At 38.5% G+C, this 24,300-nt stretch overlaps 1 protein-coding gene across 1 annotated transcript in view; it reads right to left on the bottom strand.

The window, feature by feature from the left end:
- Window positions 1-24,300, bottom strand: part of ZNF407 (zinc finger protein 407) — a 373,176-nt gene that overhangs the window by 226,357 nt on the left and 122,519 nt on the right. The window contains 1 exon segment of the mRNA XM_033087370.1: window positions 11,498-11,572. Within this exon segment, the coding sequence (XP_032943261.1) occupies window positions 11,498-11,572 (75 nt within the window).

The raw sequence follows: 24,300 nt of genomic DNA, 5'->3' as shown, positions 1-24,300 counted from the left end.
ACCCTAGTTCTCGTTTACCAGAGGAGGAGATGCAATGAAATTATAAAATCTGTAGATACAGACCATTCTTTAATGCCACAATTGTGAATAGCTAGATGATCTAGGGCAAGTCTCTCTGAAACTGTTTTCACATCTAAAAAATTTAAAGGTTCCCTTTAAGTCCAAAATTCTGTATTATTCTGCAATAAGCTATCTCGTGTTAGGGCAAATTAAATATAGTAAGCCGCTGACATTTGCAAGGCATATGAACTGAGACCTTCAGAAAGCCCTATAGAATATACCTTCTCTCATAAAAGGTGGTCAAGTATTTCAGAAATAAAATCGTGACCCCTTAAGAATCTTAGTGATTCTATAAATATACTCTAAAATCATGAATAAAGTTATGGATTCTTCCAATAAGGGGAAAAAAAAGGACTCTCTGTTTCAGAACACCATTACTGTAGTAACATCACCCTAAGTCTCCACAACCCAAACAGTGAATGACGAAGTCTGCCAGCACACATGTGTGAAGACAAAGACACAACACACAGGACAGCAAGAGGAGGCCAGGCTAGCAGCATCCACCCAGCAGTGTCCACTGAACATTCTGGTGGCGCCTCGGCAAAAAGCCAGGTGGACCTGAGGGCAGAAGCTATGAGAACAACTCCACAGCAGTCACATAAAACGGGCATTCGAGAAGAAAGCTCTTACTGACTAAAAGTCACAACTTCGTCTTTGGATTAACATGCCTGTTTCGTAGAACAGAGCTCGTCCAGATTTTTTTCTCAGACAGTGTTGGAGCCGGATCAGCACTCATAGGTAACAGGCACGGTCAGTCACCACCTGCCCGGATCCTGGGGTGTGTATTCCTTCCTGAGATGCGAGCATCTGTAAAGGCACTTTCTCCTGCTGAGAGCAGCACACTTCACAACCCTTCTTCTCTAAGGATTTCTTCACTCTGAAGAAAATGTTTCTCTAACAACATGGTCAACTGAGGGCCCCGCCACCGTCAACTTTACATAATGCAAAGAAAAACACTTCCTAAAATTTCTTAATCAAGCTTTTCTCAAAATTAAAATCAGTTAAATCATCACATGAGTTAACAGTTCACCACTGTTATTTCAGATAACTTTTTAAAGACTAATGATTTTCTACCAAATGACAGTTTTGTTCAAGTCAGATGTTTTCCGTTCAGGGTATTACCAAGGAGAACCACCTCTTCAGCATTCAGTCAAATTTCCTCCTTCACGGACTGGGGTCCTTTTTGTACCAGCTAGCGAACTAAATCAAAGTTGTAAAAACCACCTTTTGTTTGTTTCACAACAAGCATGTGAATGTGGGAAATCATGGTCTTCCAACATGGACCGCCAGGCACAAAACAGGACCAAAAATAATCTTGGTTTATCGTTGGTCCAATCGTGGCCCCATCTTATTATATTTATCCGTTCAATAATACAACGAACATCTGTGAAATTGCCACCAAAGCTGAGAGAACTGTTACATCACATTCCAGATTTTAATTTATCCCAGCCTTATATTTCTACCTAAGGATGATTACACGCTTTGATTTTTTTTTTTTTTCTATTCACTATTTTCATTCCAACAACTGGATCTGTTTGACTAAACTGTTTTGGTCTTGATCACTTCTTCAGAGGCATTAGGTACCTGTGACAAGCAGAACGCAATGAATAAAGCAGTCCTGAGATCTGAAGGTTGGGTTCTCCCACCAGCCAGATTAGGAATCCTGACTCACTGGTTTCCAAGCAGGTCCGACTCAAACCACAGCATCCACAGAAATTTAAATTCTCATGATACAGGCATCGACAATATTATGAATGTTAAATCGCAAAAGTCAACGTCTCACTGTGTAAGTAAAAGAGCTGTATGCGTGAAGAGATTTTCTTTAATCCGGTGAGGAACCCACAGCTTCTGTTGAGATGCAGAGAAGGGGTCTCACCACTGACATGCTCTTTGGGGCCTTGTCCAGATTCAGAAAGAGCACCTCACCTTTTATTGGTTTTATATGACTGTTGTTCTATGCTAGTTTTTTTTTTCTTCTTTTTAATCAAAAAACTCAAAAGTTCACTGACACTGAAATATGTTCACATACTGCTATTACCATGAGTACTAGTAACAAAAATATTAGGCTAATCCTTTTGCTCAAATTTTTCTTCATGTTCAAAATCCGATTATCATATAAACAGTGTATTTTTTCAAAAAGGCAAAGACATGAATTTTAAGACCTGATATCCAGCAACATGTCTACCACTTTCTATTTTCCAAAAATATATGACCTTCACATTACACAGTAACAAATGTGAAAAGAGAAAGAGACATTCTGAACATAACAATGTACTGTGAGAATGAATGGGAAAATAATCATCTTAATTAACTTCAAAGAAAATTTGGGTCTAATTTTAAATTAAAAATTGTGTATATATGTTCTGCTGAATCTGTTGTTTCCCATAATTCTTTGCTCCACCAGATTAGTATGAAAAAGGTGGCACAGATACTATATACACCTCAGCAACTGAAAAGTTCTTTAATATATCTTTATCTAAAAGCAAGCACTTTTTAAATTATAAAATGCTGTGTGTATATGTATAGGTAGTATATCTTTTAAATTTGTGTAACTATAAAGTCCTGTCTGCTTCGCCATAACCCTAGGGATTGAGAAAGGTGTCATCCTGGGCATCACAGAAGAGAAGTTGAGAAAGCCACATCAACTCAGAGAAGAATGCACTTGAGGTTGACCCCATTAAGAGGTAGGCTGTATATAGTTACATAAAACTGTGCTACTTTGCAAAACCCTTTTCATAATGGGACTGTAAATCATATATTAGACCAGCTAAGAAAAAAATGCATCTTGAAAACAATGTCAAGATTTTAACATCTTAAATCTATGAACATTCACTGAGTATCAGTCACCCTCTCTGCAAAGCTGAGACAGAGCTGGGAACTCGCCAACACGCCCTCAGGAACAATCTACTATAGACAGGGTATTCACCCTTTTAAACATAAAGGGAAAACACACCAGAATGTGCTAAGTGCACACCAGCCTTCCGAGGAGTAAGAGTGCTTATACAGAATGGACATTCTAGGAGAGGATTTACACAGGAAGTGAGACAAAATCTGGAGACATACAAAGTGACCCCAGCGTAGAAGGCTGGTGACATGGCTTTCGGTAAGACAAGGGGTGTTAAAACTAAACAGAGTATGCTGAGGTAGCTTTTCATTTCACCTTGACCCAATTTCTATTGATATATCAAACTCAGTACGTGGTGCTATGTCTAGGAAATCATTATCCACAAAACAAGAAAGAAATGGATTACATTAAAACTCAAAGGAAATTATTACTTCCCTGAAAAGCAGATCTCTATATTAACATCATGTGCTAGTAACAGTTCTAATAGAATTCAGTTGACTTGTATGAAATTACCAATATTTGATGTTTTTTACCTAAGTGTTGATTTCATATGATTCAACCTGCGGAGGTGCTAATAACTTGTAAATATTGAGCGGTATCATGCTTCTTTTGAAAGGGAATGAAGAATTAACGGGAATGAGAGACAGTTGCTGCGTCTCAGGATTCCTGTAGGACCGACGTGTCTCATCCAGAGCACCACTGTCCCCGTTTTCTCCTGTGAGGATTAAGGGTGAGAGTGGCACAGTATTTTGGCCCTTTGTTTTCAGCTCACAATTTATTACACAAGTGACTTTAGGAGCAAGAAATCGGGGGGTCAGGGGAATCTTAGGGAATAACCAATGTAATTCTGGATTTTCCCCATTGAATTCTGTAGCAGAACAAAATAAACACCTTGTTTCTCATCTGTTAAAATGGATGATCAAATTGCTTTGATCCAACTATACAAAAATTACTTCAGAAAGGTTGTAAGTTTCCTGAAAATTCCTCAGGAAAAATTTTAATCTTGGACTTTTATAAGCAACTACCAAGACGTCATGAATATAAAGAACCTCTCACAAAAAGTCAGTGCATATAATGAAACTATATAAAGTTGGTAATTAACCATAATTGAAGGCTGCAGAGAACATACAGGCTTTTGTTCTTTTTAATTCTGGCACTGACTGGGAACTGAAGACAAGAGCTTAAGGCACATTTTAGTCAGAGGCCAGATGTATAAGCCCCAGTGTTCTGACAGTAATTTAAGTAAAATAAAAAAGAGAACAGCCAAAAATATTCTAGGTGTTTAGTAACTATGTTTTCTTCCATGCATTTTATTGTCTCCGGTCTTAAGTTTGGGTCTTTGGTCCATTTTGAGTTAATTTTGGTGTATGGTGACAGATAGCAGTCTAGTTTCCTTTTTTGTAAGTGGCTTTCCAATTCTCCCAGCACCATTTATTGAACAGGCTTTCTTTTCTCCATTGCATGTTTTTGGCTCCTCTGTTGAAAATTATCTACCCATATATATGTGGGTTCATTTCTGGGATCTCAATTCTGTTCCATGTGGCTTCAAAGTCAAGGGAAGTAAAAGCAAAATAAACAGGACTATATCAAACTAAAAGGCTTCTGCACAACAAAAGAAGCCATCAACAAAACAAACAGGCAACCCACGGAATCAGAGAAGACACAAGGTCTGCAAAGTAAGTTCGAGAACCTGTTGCAATGATGTTGATGTCGCTAACCTTTTTTGACATCAGAGGGTTATTCATTGGAATTTGTACCAATTTGGACACACAGTTAACCAAGTTTACTATCTGGAAGTGCTGAAAAGGCTGCGTGACAAAGAGAGACGACCTGAACTTTTGGTCAACAATTCATGGCTCGTGCATCACGACAATGCACCAGCTCACCAAGCAGTGTCTGTGAGGGAGTTTTTAGCCAGTAAACAAATAACTGTTGAAACACCCTCCCTACTCACCAGATCTGGCCCCAATGACTTCTTTCTTTACCTGAAGATAAAGAAAATATTGAAAGGAAGACATTTTGATGACATTCAGGACATCAAGGGTAATACGACGACAGCTCTGATGGCCATTCCAGAAAAAGAGTTCCAAAATTGCTTTGAAGGGTTGACTAGGTGCTGGTTTTGGTGCATAGCTTCCCAAGGGGAGTACTTCGAAGGTGACTCTACGCAATGAGGTGTGTAGCACTTTTTCTAGGATGAGTTTGCAAACTTAATTGTCACACCTTTTATGTACTCCCAGACAAATAATGAAATTACTTTACAAAAATGTCCACTGCAACACTTGCCTCAATTTATGTGAAGTTCTTAGATCACTCACATGAAATGAAAATTTCCCAGGAAAGATAAAAAGACGGAACCAGAAATAACGGCAGTAAAACACGTTCTGGAAGCCCACCGTGCTTTCTGGAGGTGGGTTCCAATTTTGATGCTGAGCTTCCCAGCACTAAATATAAAGAGGAAAACTGAGTTACAGACATGATCCACTAGTACCTGAGACCAAAATGACAAGTTGTTTCAGAAAGGCACAACCTCTCTTGGAATAAAACACCAGAGAGAAAATTGCCCTGTTGCATCTCATGAGGATGATAGGACGTGTTCTGAGCACTAACTTTACAATAAAGAAATGAGTTTTATAAGTTACTTCTTAAAACATTCCTACATTTAAGTCACTATCATAAAACTAAGTGCAAAATCATAAAGTCAATTTTATTGAAGGGAGGAAACAAAAACAATGCAGTGAAGAAAAGCAGCTCTCTCAGGAGGGGACTGACTGAAGGATGAAATGGAAAGCACCTTAGGAAATGAATGGAAGGAATGCGTATTCCGGACAGATAGTAAATCATCTGACAGACACACAGACTCTGTAGCTTCTGAAGACACAGCTGAAGCGGGAGGAGGGTTGCAGGGCTTCATGGAAGCCAAGGAACCCAATGAAGTTCTGAGAATGAAAAGAGGGTTTTCTATCCCCTCGGAGACGAGCCAGAAGAATTATCTGTACTAGGTCCAAATACCTCCCCCGAAGAGTGCGCTAGAAACTTCAACAAATAAACGAAGAGCTGAATTCCCAACTTTCCAAACCACTGATACTTATTTTTGTTAACTTTCACCTGGAAAATCTGTAAAGTACAAGTTATAAAATACCCATTTCAAGAAGAAAGCATTTCTCATAAAGCAACCAGAGGATATCTAAATTATCCATTTAATTTAGAAATACTGCCCACAAGCTGACAAGATAACTCTGGTGGAAAATTAAATACTGATCTCCTTATGTACCTTAATAAATTGTCAGTTTAAGTCAGGAAAATATAAAGGGAAATTTTCTAAAAATAATAACCCTGGCGTTAGATGAATTGATGTGACTTCTATCTATCTTTCCATGTAGAAGTAATTATTTAGCAGGCTGTCTATTCAACCCCACTTTTTCACAATAAAACCATGTCAAATAATCATAGCATAGTAACTGCATACTGCATACTGTCTAGTGATGGAGCAATGGGAGAAGATAGAAGACAGGGAGCCCTCAGCTCGTGCAACAGCAATATTAAGTCATTAAAATGTAACAGTCTCCCACTCATTAAAATAAGCAATCTGAAATAGAAAGAACTGGTATGTTTTTTCCTGCATTTTGGGCCAATAAAGTTATTGCTGGTGTAAATATTTTTTAAAGCAGAAAGGAGCCCACAAACACTTTATTTTTCGTAATTTGGCCCTTCATGGAAAAAAAAAAAGAAGAAAAAAAAGACTGCCACCCATTTGACTAAGGGAAGAAGTGAGAGGGGAAGACGAGTAAGCAGAGTGTGACCTGAAGCACAAGTCTGAAGCCAGGAAACAGGAAGTGGCTGCCAAGGCTTGTAAAGAACTCAGCAGAGAGATGACCTGAGGGACAGACAACACGGAACCACACATCTCAATGCATCCGTGGAACTAGCTACCCATTGCAGTGATCAAACAGAAGACAGGAGTTACCTTACAGGAAACCACAAGGAACAAAACTTTGAGGAAAACTACTGATCCTTTAATAAAATACATGCAGTAGTAACAATTTAGCCAAAAGCAAATTATTTCTTGAAAATGGACAGTAAAGTAACAACAGGAGCTAATCTCATTACTATAATAGACTCTCTTCTGAATTTAGACTTTTTATACAATGTATTATTCTGTCTTGGAAAGTAGCCTAACTTTCTAATCAACCCAAAGTATCGCCAACAGTTTCAAAAAACTGTGTGCGTACATGTATATATGCTTTTCCTACGAATGGGTTTTGGGTGACATTTTCATGTTTTAAGAAAAAGGATGAGGCTTACATCTAAACTGAAAAACTGGAAACGACGCTTCCATACAATTTTACATATAAAAGTTTTTGAGAAAAGAGAGAAATAAAAGGAGAAGAGAATAGATGGCAGACGACTACCCCAATGCCATGTCACACGTTAATGGTTTACAACAAAGTAGAACCAGCATCACAGCTGCCAGGACTTCTATCCCACAATGAAACTAGGTGATATTCAGCATGCATAAAGGTTGGGGGGGAAAAGAGTTTACTTCTCAGTAAGACTAAAGGTGCTGATAACGAAAGATGACTAACCAAAAGTCCCAAAGTCTGATAAAGGAGGAGAAGCCAGCCCAAATGTCAGGACACAGGCACCTGAAGGAGGCCTGAGGGAAACCCATTGGCCAGAATGAAAATGGACCAGCATAAGCCTGCCCCCAGGGTCTGAACACACCCCACAGCTGAGGTGACAGTCAGAGACATGAAACCATCACAGACTCCTCCAGAAAATGCTTCACGGAAAAAAGTACTGAGGCATCGATCTGGAGAGTCATCAATAACTGGAAGAACCAGATCCGTTTCTTTGGATTGTGAAATTATTTAACTCTGAGACCCTCCGATGCACACATCCAACATAAAGTCATTTACTGGTAAAAGCGGTTTGGGGATCATACCAGCCTCGCTTCTGAGCTGCTGCCAGGGCAAGTATCTCCGAGGGTTTCATACACCACGAAGCAACGCATCAGATCAGAAGTTCCCAGTGGGTCCTTCCCCCCAGCTCCCCTTCACAGTCATTCAAAGCCCAGCTGATTCCAAGCACTAAACCAAGAACACCATGGCTTTCCATCGGAACGCGCACCTGGCTGTCACACAGATAACACTTACTATTGGTGTTTCGGTTGTGATCACTGTAGAGAAGCTCATTTTTTCTAGACTACCGTATTTCCCAGAAAATAAGACCTAGCGGGACAATCAGCTCTAATGCGTCTTTGGGAGCAAAAATTAATATGAGACACAGTCTTACTTTACTATAATGTAAGATCAGGTCTTATATAATACCCGGCCGGGTCTAATAGAATAGAATAGAATAGCCGGTCTTATTTTACTATAATACAAGACTGGGTTTAATATAACATAATTATAATATAATATAAGACTGGGTCTTACGTTAATTTTTGCTCCAAAAGACGCATTAAGGCTGATTGTCTGGCTAGGTCTTATTTTCGGGGAAACACGATACTACCAGCGAATTTAAAGTCATAAAGATACTTTGCTTACTATATTACAAAGAGAATTATGTATTTAAAATAGGAAATACTTTACAATGAACTTGCCAATTAGTTGGAGCTTATTACTCTGGAATGTGAATTGAATGTGACTATTTAGTCATTTATATTTAAGTGTACAAAATTTCAGAAATACAGCAGTGTTCTACCTTCAAATAAGTGCATGCAAATTTAGGGACAAAAAAATATGCTCTTACACAAGCCATCACTTCAGGTGTTCATGGAGTCAAGAAAATATTTGAAATGATTTAGTTTTCAGTTGTTAATGACAGTCATGCTTACAAAATTTATTGGTTCATCAAACTATAGTGTAAGTATATGAATTTATATGTAATAAATTATCATTTTTGCATATATCAGTGAAAGCACAAGGCCTAAATACTTGCAAACAAAATGCATTATTAATTTAATTGTCACAGCCTATTTAGCTAACTTCTATTACTATTTGCTGTAATATGCATAAGAGGCAAGAATCAAATTCAAAACATAAAAAATAAACTGATTATACTATCCTGGAGAAATTAAAATATAGCAAGCTTGCAAAATTATATCCAAGACATTAATGTTTTAAATAGGTACGAAAATAATGTCTAACTTAATTTAGAGAACAGTTATGCCCAAAGTGACGGTTCAACATGCTGATCAAGAGTTTCTTTGTTTCCTAAAACCATTAAAAGGCACCAATTCCCTCTCCAAAGAATGGAGGGAGGTGGAATGGAAGAAAGGGGGCTTCTGGCGTTTCCTATGCTAGGTTCTGGTACCTAAATCTTAGTCTTCTCCCATCTGCTGCAAACTACACTGCTCTTGAAGTCGGGCATTCCAGCTCGACATTTCCATGGAGGAAGAGGGAATGCCCTATAAACAGATAGCATAAACAAGAAGAATCCCGAAACATGGAGATTTTATTAGGAAAAACAATTTGATCAAAGATGTTAAGTTTAGACGAACCTGGACTACTTAGCAGGTAATAACTAGAAGATGGGGTGTACTTTCCCATTTGACATTCATTTCCTAATTTGAGGACAAAAATCATGCCAGTAATGGAGAAAATGCATAACATATCTCAAAGGGGAGAAAGACATGCAATCTTTCTCTTGCCTCTTTCTAGACTCCTTTTATGTATTAGGGGCTGGAATAAGTGAACGCCAGCAAGAGTGTTCCTGGAATGCACAGGAAAAGGGAAATGGAAAAACCAACAGCACATGTGGGATTTTCAAACTCCTACCCTAATATATAGGAAGTAGCTACTATTTTTAAAGTGCTTGGAGAATAAATGCATATATATATATATATATATATATATATGTGTGTGTGTGTGTATATATATATATACACACACACATATGCATATATATATGTGATGAATCTTTCATTAATATGAAACAATATAGACATTTATCCAAATTTTTAAATAATTTTTGAAATTCCTAAATAAAAGCAAAATGATACATTTGAGTTCACAACATGTATACTAGTTATATAGTAGGGAACTATTTTCTTTTTACTAATTATCTGACCTAGACTGTTTTCATTTAAATGCGTTCTGTGACTAAAACACCCTAAGTACCTACATGGAAAGATTCTCAAGGTGAGAGGATGTAACTAGTGTGAGGAAGAGCACAGGAATTCGGCAGAAAAATAACAACTGTAACAGTTATTAATTGCAAGATACTGAATACATTGCTGTATATCCCTGAATCCCAGTCCTTACAGCTATAAAACTGCAATAATAATACACGGTTAATAGAAGGATTGAGATAATACATGTGAAAACAATGAGAACATAGAAATTAAACATGTTTTGTTTCCACTTTCTTAAACATTTATGAAACATAAGTTTGAACTTATGAAACATAACAAGTTCCAAATTACAATTTAAGTAACATAGAAGTTTTTGAATTTCAAGAATAATGCAGTCAGGATGTGTTCAACACTTACATTTTGGCTGAAATTAAATAGAATGTTACAAAGTAGAAGAAACCGAAGGTAAAATGTAGACATATGTTACATCCCAATATTTAGACACAGTAGTCACTTTCAAACGAAAATGCTAAAGAAACAATATGCCTCCAATAGAAAAGTTAAGTTAAATTCCTTGTAAACATAGAAAATACTGTAAGACCATTTAAAATTTTTTTAAAGGCAATTAAACATTTAAAACTATAGCAGAAGTGGCCCTAGGCTATGGAGTGGTAGAATAAATTGCAACATTATTGACATTTTAAAATAGTACTAAAAAAACAAGTTTCCAGGAGTGTCTAGAATTTTAAGTACCATCCTGGAGGATTTAGGGAAAGTTGAAAATCTACCATGTCTTTGAATGAAAGGGAGAGTACTTGTACTAACTAGGTCTGAGTGAGTTGCACATTTTAAAGATTTAAAAATTTCAGAAGTAGTCAAGCTCACCTGGTAGCTGACATTACTATATTTCAGTTCACCTGATAAAATTAAGTCTATGTGATGAAGCTAATTATGATACCGTAGCAAGGAAAAAGAAAACCTGGCAGTTGATGACATAATAATTGTAGTGTTATTTTTCATGACATGGCAACTGTAGTATTATTTTGGGGATGACACAAGATGTATTTCTTTGTTAATATCAACCATGTTTAATGCTACCATGAGAATTTATGGTAGAATGTTATTTTAAATGTTATTTTAAAACCTCAAAATAAAAACATAGGGAAAAAATAGACAAGATTAAGTTTTACATATTTATTTTAGCTCATTCCAATGCATTTGCAGAGGTCAATCCCCTCTAATGTAACTCTTCTACTATATTTCAAGGTTGTTTTATAAACTCACGAATTCAAAGTCCCTCAAATTCTTTAAAATATTTTACACTGGTTTTTTTCTAGAATTAAAATATGACAGTAAATGGAGAATGGCATAAAATATGATAACTCAAAAAGAGTACCACAAATGCAGAACATGTGAACAGACTTGATCAAAATTCTAGAAGTCACCTCATTAAGCAAATCCCAAAATGAAAATATAATTATATTGGTTAAATTAAAAAAAAGAATGAAAATTACCTTTCTTTTGGGGTGCCAACTCCATGTTTGCCTAGTAGGTGAGTATTTAGGTGTTTCTTCATTACAAAAGCAACCCTAAAAAAAGAAATAACAGTAATTATAGAACTAAATCTTGACTCTCTGCTAGAATTAAGCACAAAAAGTATTTTAAAATCGATATTTAAAATCAGATGTAACATGAAAATGCACATTACACAGGCACTCTTGCTAAAGAGAAAGCTTGCATACAGATACCTACAATACACTGCAATACTTGGAAACCCAGAGAAATAACTGACAAGTTTCATCTTATTTGAGTGTACAAATCTGACCAAAACAACCAATTTAGTTCTCTAGTCAATGCCCTCACTGTTAGTAAGAAAAATAAAGCAATTCCTCAATATAACATTCACTGCCCATCAGTTGGTCCCACAATTCAGTCATGGAACAGCTTCAGAAACTGTCATTTTATTAAATATTTAAGAGTATATAAAAGAAAAAATGAATAGCCTGGACGAAGTTTCCTTAAATACATGGTAATAATTTGAAGAGAGGTTTTTAAAAATTATATACTGTGTCTGCAGCACGCACACAAAAAAGAGAAAAAATGCACTGACGTGCCAAGCAGATATCAATAGCCAAAACAAACAAAAAGTATTAGCTGACAGGCTATCTTATTTTAGACACACATCAGCTTACTTAATTCCATTTTGTTGACATAAATATGAAATGGACAGGAACCCGCAGCCAATGAGCACATGGAGCACCATTCTTCTACTCGAGATAGTACGGCATCAATTTAATCACACTGTGTGATTATTTAAAACAATTTAGATCTCATTCAGAAGCATCACACTCAAATGGCTCTCTTGATAAGAAAAAATAATTTTTCCTGTTGTAACTTTCAGTGTAAAAGGGCTTGCAAACATTTTTGTTAATTATGTATTACAGCTGTCCTTCATAAAGTTAATTACTAATAGCTGAAAGGCAACAGTCTATTTGCATATGTACATGAAAGGCATGACATATGCAAAAATATGATTTTAATTAGCATTCTATGATATGAAGGGCTACAAATCAAATTGGCATGTTATAAGATTCTTAACATTAAACACTGAATTCATCTGGACATGTTTGCACAAACGAGCAGCATCAGACTGCAAAATACTGTGGCCTACGGAAGAGACGCGTCAAAAGCCAGACTGAAACAATTTCTAAAACTGTGAACACTTCTTTTCTTTACATGTATGGTCTATTGTGGTTATTTTCATACATTACTACAGAACCTCAGTTGTAAGGCTAAAAAAATATATTTGTATTTTCTAAATTTCGATGACGTCATTATTCAAATAATGCATTTGTGTACACTGAAAATAACATTCATTCCTTTTCATCTATTAGGTAACAACGATGGACAATACATGCTTTACAACTGTCAATGACTGATCACAGCATCAATCATTAAAATGGAGGAATAATGACTACATAGAAACAATCAAACTGTGATGATATTAAATGCTTAGCAAAAATAACAGTTCAAGATGTTCTATATTAGTTTCTGCTTGATTTGGACAAAATAAATAACAGTTTTCATTTCCTTAAAAGAGAATACAGTAATAATAAGAGTCCATTTAAGTCGTAACTTCCCTACTGTCCTCTATTTTCCTATAATTAAAAAAACATAAAGCTAACAACAAAGAGCCAAGGTCAAGAGCCCAAAGTTGCCAAGCACAGCTTATTTACACAACCAAGCACAGCTCAGGAGACCTGCGCTTAGAAACCACAGTGCAGCTTTTAAACGAAAAAATGTTATTAATTAAAATGCTTAAGGTGTAAGAAGTGAAATAAAAATATTACCCTGTGCAGGGGACAGACCAAAGTACATAGGAAGGGAAAGCTTCTACCTAATATATAACAGGCCTACGTTATCTGCTAAATATCTGTAATGCTAAATATTTAGAGGGAATACAAGTTTTAGTATTAGGGGAAAAAATTTGTAATACTAAAACACACTCAGTTATAGTCAAATGCAAAATATGTATTCATCCAAAATCTGATTCAAAGTATAAATTCTTTAAATTTGGTCTAACTAAAGCACAAGCAGTGTAAAAGTCTCAGTATCACCTCAGCCAAAAAATATAAGCTAAACAGGACTGACTGAAAGAAACTTCCCAGCCTACCTGGGCATAACACTGCCAGCAATTTCTGATCACCGAATGTAGCCTATCCTTCACTGCCATCGTCCAGCATCATTTTAATATTTCTAACATAATTGTTTTGGAAAATTTATAATGTAGGTACCTCTAGACAGAAAACAAAAAGAATCCCAGATCTGAATACATCTGCAGGGCCCTGATGGATCCCAGTGGATACTCACGCCACTATGCCTGCACTCGGTGTGACACGTGCACTGAGCACTTACTACGTGCCAGCCAGGCCAGTTCTGCAGGTACCAGGTCAAACCAGACAAAGCTCTCCCTTCATGGAGCTGTCAGTCCATAACCTGTAGCCTCTCAACAGGAAGAAGCGGCACAAAGCCCACCCCACTCCCGCATGGGTACTGCCAATCACGCATGTGTGCATTACTTCATGTACTTAGTAGGACCTAATCCATGCAACAACAGTTCTAGGCAGCTGTGGCGCACGGGTGACTAAACAAACAGAAGTCCCTGCCTCAGAAAACGTCAAACCTAGCAAGGGAAATGGACAAGAACAAAAACTGAAATACAGAGCATCTTAAATAGTGATAAGGGGTAGGACAAAGAAATCGAGAAGGAAGATCTGAAATGTCAACAGGGGATGGAAATTTCCCGTTTGGGTGATTCAGGAGTGTGATCTGTGAGTAAGAGGGTGGGGAGTCGGGCATGCAAAGGGGCAACGCCCACAAGGGTGGCCACAGAGGCTTGGGGTGCGTGCCCAGGGAGCCTGTCCTCAGACGTGAAGGGCAGTGAAGCCAAAGGCAGAGGAAGTCGGTCAGGCCACCACCCCACCCTTGTGGGCGATGACAGCCTGGGCTTGTACTCTGAAGGAGTGGACCGCATCACAGACATGTCGAACTCACATTGCAACAGGTTCCTCTAGTTGTTCTGTTTAGAATGGACTGAGGGGAGGGGAGGGCAGGACAGGGGAGAGAAAAAAGAGGGATGAATTCGCGCTCTTGTAATATTCCAGGCAAAGATGACTGGCTCAGACCGAGGGCTGGCAGTAGAGAAGACATCTGGTCCAATCCTAGATACACACTCATGACTAGAGCCGACCAGATGTCCAGATGGACTGGACGTGGCGTCTACGGGAACATCCAAGATCTTGGCCTGGGAAAGACTGAGCTGTTAGTCTTTAGGACGTGATCAACGAGGAATCCCACTGACATCCATACAAGAGGACGGAGAATCTACTGGTCTAAGGGCAAAATCCGTGCTAGAAATATCCTCTCTGAGGCTCTCCATCTGGCCGGTGCCTGACAACCGAAGGGACACCTTGAAATAATGAAAAACAGTGTTTCTTAAATCTGATCGATTTCCAAGTATCAATAATTGCCTGAAATAGCAGCACTTAAAATTTTTTTGGTGTCAAAAGAACTGCACAATATTAACATTCACATCCTATCTATAGATTTCTACTTTTCAGTACAAAAATTTCATATATCTCCTAATTTTCAAATAAATTTTCCTATACTATATACCAATAAAATAAAAACCTCCCTCTTCCTTGAGTTCCTTCGATTTCATCACTGGAGAATTATTTCAACTAGAGAGTCAGGGAAGATTATCTGAGTGACCTATTAAATAAACACAATGCCTTGAATACCGAGAAAGAGCCGTGAGAAGCAACGGCAGCCCAGAGCCGTGACCCACACATTCCGTAACACAGCATCCGAGGAAGCTGTTTCCTGCAAGGACAAAGTCAAGTCTGCAGAGACTGTGTTCTCCTGAACTTGAAGAACGAGGAGAAGCAGTACGCTGTCCTGAATCTTTGCTGTTTTTATTGGTTTCCCGCATCTCTCTAATAAGATCAAAATGCCCCACAAAGACAGGCTTATAGTATCCAACTAGAAAATTTCTGATGATCAGGCCAGGTTATAGGAAAGATACATTGAACGTGTTTGCTTTAAACAAGTTAAAATCTAAACATAATAATGCAAGAAGTTAAAAGAAAATGTCTAAGAACACGTTAACATATGACTATGATGCAAGACATTCACTTATTCTTTTGGTCTTACTGATGGACCCAATGGGACCCCTCTACATCAGTGCCACACGCTTTCCAAATTGCTTGTCAGAACACAGGGTTCACTCAGTGAAAAGCTAAATAATATAACGGAAAGTTTTCAGTCACTGCTGAAGAAGCAGGGGAAAAATATGCCTCTTTTTATGGCTAATAAGGTATTAGCATTCTAAAAATGACCTTAAATGAAAACTGTTTTTATGCTATAGTTTTACATGTTAATTTCCATTTTCAATAGTATAGCTATAAAAGATGGATGGGTCACAGGTTTTCATATTGCAGTAAGTGTGCGTTTCTCCTACTGACCTCACATCACAAGAGCATTGGCTCCTGGAAGACCTCTAACCTCCTAACCTCTGACACCTGCTGGGTTCCATGGCAGAGGGGAACGAAGGCTGCAAATCAGCTGACTTTAAAGGAGGGAAATTGTCCTGGATAACCTGGGTGGACTCAATGGATCGCAAGTTACCTACAGGTGTTGGAGGGAGACAGAAGAGAGGAGTCAAAGGAAGAAAGGAACAACTGTGAAAGGGGTCAGAGAGAGCTGTGCTGCTGGCTTTGAAGACTGAACCCTGAGCAGGAATGCAGGTGGTCTCCAGGAGCTGGTGTGTGGACTGTCTTATTCCGTGAGGACCACCTCCCGAGGTTTTAGGCCTCGTTGATGAGAACTAGCACAATGTCCTATCATTCCTCCTGCATTTATTAGCGGCCATTCTTCTATAAAGGACGTCACCATTTCCCCATCTCTCTGTCTTATGCTCTCTCTCTCACCCTCACTCTTTCAACAGCATTTTAAATGGTCTCTTAGATTTTCATTTTTTTATGCCATGTTTTATAATCAATTACCACAATTATGCTTTGTAATTCTCAAACTGCCCGCGAATCAGCCAGTGGAAACCCCCCAAGGCTGGCTATTGGGTTCTCTAGACATCCGTCCTCTCAGTGTCCGGGCATGTCCTTATCTTCCTGCCAAGGTGTTCCAGGACCACCGTGTCCTTACCATGCTGCAGTCCTGGAATCAGCCCTGGGGTCTTATGAAAGGAGTGCACTGACAAAGCAAGAAGAAGGTGCTCACTGATGACCGCTGCCGGGGACCACTGAGCCCAAGCCCTTTCAACGTGCAAGCTAGGGAATGAATAGACACACAGATAAATAAATATATGGGGAGCAGAAAAGGAAATATACACAGAGGAGCACAACTGCAATGTACCAAATACTGTAATGGGGTCCAGGAGTGTTCATTGTAACAATCAATTCTATCTTTTCATTATTCTGAAACGTTCTGTAATATATTTTCAAGTGACACACAAAGACATTTCTGTAAATAAATCACATTTGTCTATGAAAGCAAAACTGTCTATTCAAGTCCTTCGTCTTGTGACTCATGAAGGTGTAAATGTACTTACTGCTCACTAGTACTCACTTAGCCTTTTCACTGTGTTAATTGATTTCAACTTTGTTCTCCAAAATGTGTCAAAAATCCACAAAAAATAATTATAGCATTTATATTGTTAAGTAAATACAGTGTTAAAGTGCTACATTTTATTAAAATAAATGATTACTTCAAAGTATAAAAAATTCCTATTGCTACTCATTTTTGAAAAACACAAAAATATAGAAAAATGTACACTGCTTTCCTAAACTTCCTTTCTGGAACACTGAGCTCGTGGGGTAAAGTCGAACGCTGCAGTCAGCGGCATGGAATTTATTCGTTAGAAGAACGTCACAGCGAAAACATTAAACCTTCCCGTAGCCTGGCGCCTAGTGCCAGTTCTGGCCCACTTCTGATCACTGCCCCACTGTCTCTATCATCACTCCTTGTTTTTCTCATCCTCTCAGGTGGGACTTTCATTCACATACAGTCATATTTCAAAAGTGGAACTCATTTCCTGGGCTGCATCACCTCTTTTTGGATGATGCCAAAGTTTGTATTTCCACTCATGGCCTTTCCTAAGGCATTTTTCTCGACTAAACTGACACCTTAAAACACGTCTAACAGTCATGATCTTCCCTCACTAATGGTCTCCTCCAGAACTCCTGAATTCTCAAAACTGTACCACCTGCCCAAGTGACTAACTGTATTCTCATACTCATGAGTCATCAATTGTTTCTTCACAAATTTTCCCTACAAAGACCTTACTTCTCTCTTTCCTCAATAATTACACCAGAACAAAGCATGTTTTTCACAGTGCTATAGCCTCTAGCTGCTCCCAACTATAATTCACCCCACACGTCACCATCACATAATCAGTCCCTGCAGATACACATGCATACGCACCTCAGCTCGTGACTTTCTGTGGTCCCTTTCTGAATTGAATAAAGCACCAAGTCCCAAGCAAGTAAATATTAGTCTTCAATTGTTATTCTAAACCACTTATTGCAATTTTTGGAAGAAAGAAAGAATCTGAAATAAAGTGGGAAATCTACATCTCAACCAAAAATGAGACCGACCTAAATGCTCAGTAGTATGGCATGATTATATTAGAATAGTATGCAGCAATGAAAAGTGCAAAACACTTCTCAGGACATATTAGATTTAAAAGGACAAAAATCACGTATGTGCAGATGTATGTATGTGCATTTTTGTGTTCTGACATATACACAAACAGAAGCAAATACCAGTCAAATATGTTCTGACATGAGATCCAGTTTTAGATTATTTATATGTTTTGTTTACCTACAATAAGTAAGGTTTTAAAAAGCAAAAAAACACATGATGCATTACATTTTACACAGCACGCTTACGCTTGCTCACTGGCTCCTCAAACGAAACGTGTGACCAGTGCAGGCCACCCACTTAGCCTGACAGAAGAGCAGACAGGGGCTCAAAGAAGTCAGTGACTGACTTCTTTCAAGAAAATGAGGCAAAGAAGCTGAAAATGCAAAAGTAGGATTCATTCCTGGTGACCTGTCTCCCATGCCACATTTCCTGAGTAACCGAAGACTATTCCCTCATGGAAAACAAGAAAAAGGAAAATGAAAAGACTACAGAAAAAAACGTGTTCACAAATAAAACCATTAATATAATAAATAATGTTCTAAAGGAAAATGAATCTTCCCAAACTAAAGAGTGAAACACCAAGCAAGTAGTTAATTTTTTTAAAATTCACTGAGATTAGAAAAGTGCTCTTAAATTTAAAAAGAAAATATGGATCACATGATGAAGATACAAACTACAATGAAATGACCAGTGAAAAAGGTCAGAAAAAATAAACACTATTCAATCAGTAAACAAGAATAATTATGCTTAGACGTAAATACAAAGATGCTGATAACTATTAAATCAGCCAACTGAGATAGATTGCATCGGTTTTATCATAAACAAACTCAAGATAAAATATTTTCCCCTCTAAGTGTCAGAAATCAAGATCACGTTATGATTGTTGTTAAAATGAAAAATATGCTGTACAATATGAAATGAAACCTAAGTGAAACATTACAACTTCATTCACATAATACGCAAAATGAAATGCAGTACGTATCATCCTACGCATATTTTAAGCAGGTTCCCATCAATATTGTTTAACCATGACTTCATGAAAGAAGTTTAGCCACTTCTTTTTTGCCTATAAATGAACACGTTAACTTAAATGAACACAGAAAAACTTGAAGCTCAAAGGCATTAAAATCTGCCCAAAAATTTACCTTGCGAAAAAAAAAACTCTACCATTATATCCTATTTGTTTACTACAAAATTCAGAAGTTAACAAGTGTTAAATAACACCTGAAAACTACATTTCTTAAACACTTTTACCAAATCAGTGCTAGGCCAAACCAAGTACAGTTGACCCTTGAAGAACACAGGGGTTAGGGGTGCCGACCACCCACGCAGTCAAAAATCCATGTATGACTTTTGACTCCCTCAAAACTTAACTACTATTAGTCTGCTGTTGACCTGACTGGCAGCCTTAATGATAACACAAACAGTTGATTAACACATATTTTGTATTTTATATGTATCATATACTATATTCTTATAGTAAGCTAGAGAAAAAAATGTAAACTCATAAGGAAGAGAAAATATTTTGACTGCATATAGTCTTAAAAATCCACACATAAGTGGACCCATGCAGTTCAAATCTGTGTGGTTCAAAGGCAAACTGTATGTCTTTTGCTGTTTCTCAAATATCTTATGACGCAATTTCTTGGAACGCTATTATTGTCCTTTGGTTATAATCATCACACAGGACCCACTATTTCCACATTAGAAATAGACCCTTGTAATTTTACATGAAGCAACTTACTTCAAAAACAAATTATCAACACCCTCACATTTAAAACTATAAAGAATACTTTAAAATTATAACTATTATTTTCCTGAATGTTTCTGCTTACCATGAAAGTAAATGCTATTACATTTATTGAAAAATCCTCGTGAAGAAATAAAACTTAGATACTTTTTAAACTATTCTAAGTGTCTCACTTCTCCTGAGATTAAGCATTCTGTGTCTTAAAAAAAAAAACAAAAAAACTGAGATTTTAGATATTATAAAATGTTAGCTACCAGAATTGAAAATATTTCTATAAGAAAGTGTGAGGTAGTGACACACACACAAAATTTCCTGTACTATACAAAAGCGGAAGGGGAGACATTCAGCAAGTTAGTTTTCCTTTATTTCAAGAATTAATCCTACTGTCACTTCATAAGGGGCCCTATAGAAATGTAACTATTAGTATTGTCAAAACTAAGAATATGAGGCCCCAAAGACCTTAGTATTACATTGCAGACTTCCAAAAATTAACCATATTCTTAACAATTATGAAAGCAATCATATACTAGGGCATATTTGGGGGGGGGCGGGGCGGGAGGAGACGGCCAAGCTCTGTCCCAAGTGCTCGGTATCCACCAACTTATGTAAACCCACTTGACAGCTGAAACAGCTGAGGTTCCTTACGTTAAGGAACTGCCCCAGGCTGAGAGGAGGGGTAGTCAGGACCGGAACCCAGGCTGTCCATCGGAGCCCATATACTGTACGTGGTCACCGTCATTCTGTTTCTCTCCTCCTTATAAATTATAATTCATGTACTGGGTCTTATTTACGGTGTCTGCTGTGTTTGTTTTTTAACTAAAAGCCATTTGCCAAAATAAGTGAGAAAATCAACGATGTGAGTGTATTTTACTTCTGAGTTCAGGAAACAACACAGGCAGCCGTCGAGTAGAAAGGAGGCTGAAATCAAGAGTCAAACCCTGGGTCTGATCTATGCTCTGTTATCAGTGGTCTGGCCCTGCTTCAATAACAACATTGGCATGGAAGACGAAACGAAATTACTGATACCTAAACTGTGGGGAAAACTGTGATTTAGTAAACAAATGTATTAGTGATAAACTATAGAATGAGGATTGCCATAACCAATGAAATGATACCTCGAAGGAGGAATGTGGAACAAACGATGTTATTAGACACGTTCAGAATGGTTACCGCGTTATACGGGAGGAACACGGATCCCCAGCTTTACTCACTGGAACCTCCCCACAGACTTCCATACGGGACCCTTTACCCGGAGCTACCTCAACAACGGCGGGACCCTCTGTTCCTGTCAGGTATTATCCTGGGAATGCAAGGTGTTAATTCAGTCAACAGAAATTAAATTACACACAGCCTCCTGGGGAAACGCACAGAGTGCAACAGACCTGGGGCTGAGTCCAACCGAACCAGAGACTGGGTAAGGACCCAAAACCCCACCCGCACCGGGGCTGTTGTGAAGATTACATGACAGGAAGTGGGGCTGGGGCTCAGGGCAGTGCCTGGCGCCCAGCAAGCCCTCAGGGACTGTCCTCTGCCTTCACAGCCTCGAAGAAGGTTAGGGACCCTCCCTAGAGCAGGAGGAAGAGGCCACAGCACGAGCAGTGACACTCTGAGCTGGGCAGGGGACTATGAACCCCAGTTTCATGGTCCAGGATAAAAAGACCTCCCTCACAGGGCTGTGCGAGGAGTGAAGAATAAATACTAAGGAAATTTACCATTTTGGTGACAGGATACTATCTGCCAAATAGAATACAAATGTTTACCAGGAATTATCAGCTATACAGTATTACTAACCTTAATTTCCAAGTAAGAAAATTGGGGTATTATGGAATTAAATATAGCGATGGCTAGAGAAAAATGTTATCTGCATGCAGTATGTAGAAGCCTCTAGTCAAGTGCCTAGATACTGCATGAAATGCAGCAAGTCTCAATAAATGATTACTATTAATAAATTAAGACTCTCTTCTTATCCAAGCATATAATTCTGGTATTGTCTTTATTGATTAACTGTGCAGGCGCTAAAATACACAGGGGTATTTATGTCAAGGAATAAAATACCAATCAATAAATCCACCAAAAAAGGGATTTCCACTTTTACATGCAATTTGTCTTCAAATCTCTTCCCTGATATTTTATGTAAATTGGCAATACAATCTCATGAAAGACAGCAGTCAGTGGGGAGTGGTGACCAGCTCCTGGCTCCAGTCCTGTCTGAGAGGGAACTGGGGATGGCGGAGCCCACAGAAACCAGCACACACGATCTAACATTCAGTGGGACATGTTCTTTGGTTATTTCCATTAGACAACTTGCCAGTGTGACCCGCCCAGCTGTCCAACAGCGCTACTTCCAAAACTCTGTAAAGCACTCTTGCTAACAGCAATTTCAGGGGAAAAAAGAAACAGTCTGTTTAATTTATTACTTTTTAAATATTATTTGGTAAACAAGAATAGTCAAGTTGCAGTTTATGTGAAAAGGAGTTGAAACTGATCATAGACTTTAGAGATGTTTATCCAAACCAACATTTATTGAGCTATTTAAGCCCAAAACTGAGATTTCAAAATGCTACTATTTCCTTTTGAACTCATCTGGCATGAATGCACCATGACAAGATATGTACAGATAAGGGGGTAATCTGTATCTTCTTGTATCAAGGTTTACACAGAGTTAAGATAAGTATCTTTTGTGGAATATAATTACGCAAAAAATTATAACACAATAGAATGCATTCAGTGATAAAATGTTATAGTAGAGAATTTAATCTTTATTTAATGATTCAGCAGGCATATCAAAAACACGCAGTGCTTCGGGGAGGTAATCATCATCATCAATTACGGCTGCACTGGAGAAATGCAGAAGTGTCAATTAATAAGAGTTCTGGCTGAGCTACTTTCCTATAACAATTTCTAATAAAATAAACTAAGTGAACCAACTGAAATAAAAGCACTAAGAAATTTTAAAATAATAACAAAGTCAGCATTATTTTTCCTTTTTTAATCTCCTTATTATCTAAAATAAGATGTATTAACAATGCTACCTTTATAACTCGTTATTTAATTTATAGGCAGCAGAGAGGGGTTTGAATTAGAATGAATACTCCCCAGGATAAAAGCCAGGGCGGATATCCGGTCTGGGGATCTGGTTAGTGTGTTGTCAGCTGGTTGTCTACCACGTTAGGCAGAAGCAGAGCATTCTTTCTGTTTGTATCAGAGATTAAATGCAGAGGTCCACAATGTGACAACGTGGCTAGGCCAAACGACGTGTCCCAGAATTCTGTTCCCGGGATGTATCCGGTTGGGGACAGCCACGAGAGACTCTGGTGTGGAACACAGAGGGCAGAAGTGGAGCGAAGGTTCATACATTTAACACTTACCACCTGGGTCCCCTGATGGGCATAACGCACCCACAAACACTACTCTCCACACTCTGGGGCCCCTCCCTCAGCTTCTCAGCCTCCTGGCCCGACAGTGGATGTTTGCACAACTGGGGAAGAGCCCAGCTTCTGCAGAAATCCCTGCATCGACATCGGAAGCCACGAAAACAGTCACGGGGTTCTGTCTGTCCCCATGGGCTCCAGCTCACGCTTGTGGGCTCCCCTGTGCTTGTTCTCCCCCCTTCACTTCTTCATCCCTTCTCAACCCGGGGGACATCACGTCTTGCATCACATGCAAAAGCAAGGCCTTACGGAGACTGGCTGAAAAACTCGCACAGCTGCATTAAGACCAAATCCCTATTCACCGCCCCCCACACAAACGTGCACACACACACACAAGTGCATGTACATACATAAACACACACGTATGCGCACATCCATACTAACATATGCACATGTCACACTGGTTCTACATGTCTTACAGATTCAGAATCTACATAATAGAGTGACAGGGATTTATTCCCCCACCAAAAACAACTAATCAACAACATACATGAAATAATTTCTAAGACATAGGACATCAGCCAAAGAAAGTGATCTCAGAGAGACCACTGTCAGACAGTGGAACGAGGTGGAACAGGCAGCCAGAGATGAGCAGACTCCCTGAGCTGAGACAAAACATGACCACACGAAGCCCAGGCAGCTGGAATTCACAGGACAGAGTGACAGAGGCGAGGCCTACACACAGAGAGAGAATTCAAGATCTACAGAGGGCGTGCACGGCTACTCAGCTAATTACGGAGCAAGGTGCATGTGTGAGGAAACTAAGGCTGGTGGAGTAAGAACAAACAGACAGAGAAAGGGTTAGAAGACACAGCACTCATCACTGCTCATACCCGGCCAGCCTGGAGAAACCCAATGATTCATGGGCCATGCGGAAAGGTCGGCCTCAGTAGCAGAGAATAATTAGCCACAGACTGAA

Source organism: Rhinolophus ferrumequinum, chromosome 19 (assembly GCF_004115265.2).
Source record: "Rhinolophus ferrumequinum isolate MPI-CBG mRhiFer1 chromosome 19, mRhiFer1_v1.p, whole genome shotgun sequence".
NCBI lineage: Eukaryota > Metazoa > Chordata > Mammalia > Chiroptera > Rhinolophidae > Rhinolophus > Rhinolophus ferrumequinum.
This window is presented reverse-complemented; position numbering and strand designations above follow the sequence as displayed.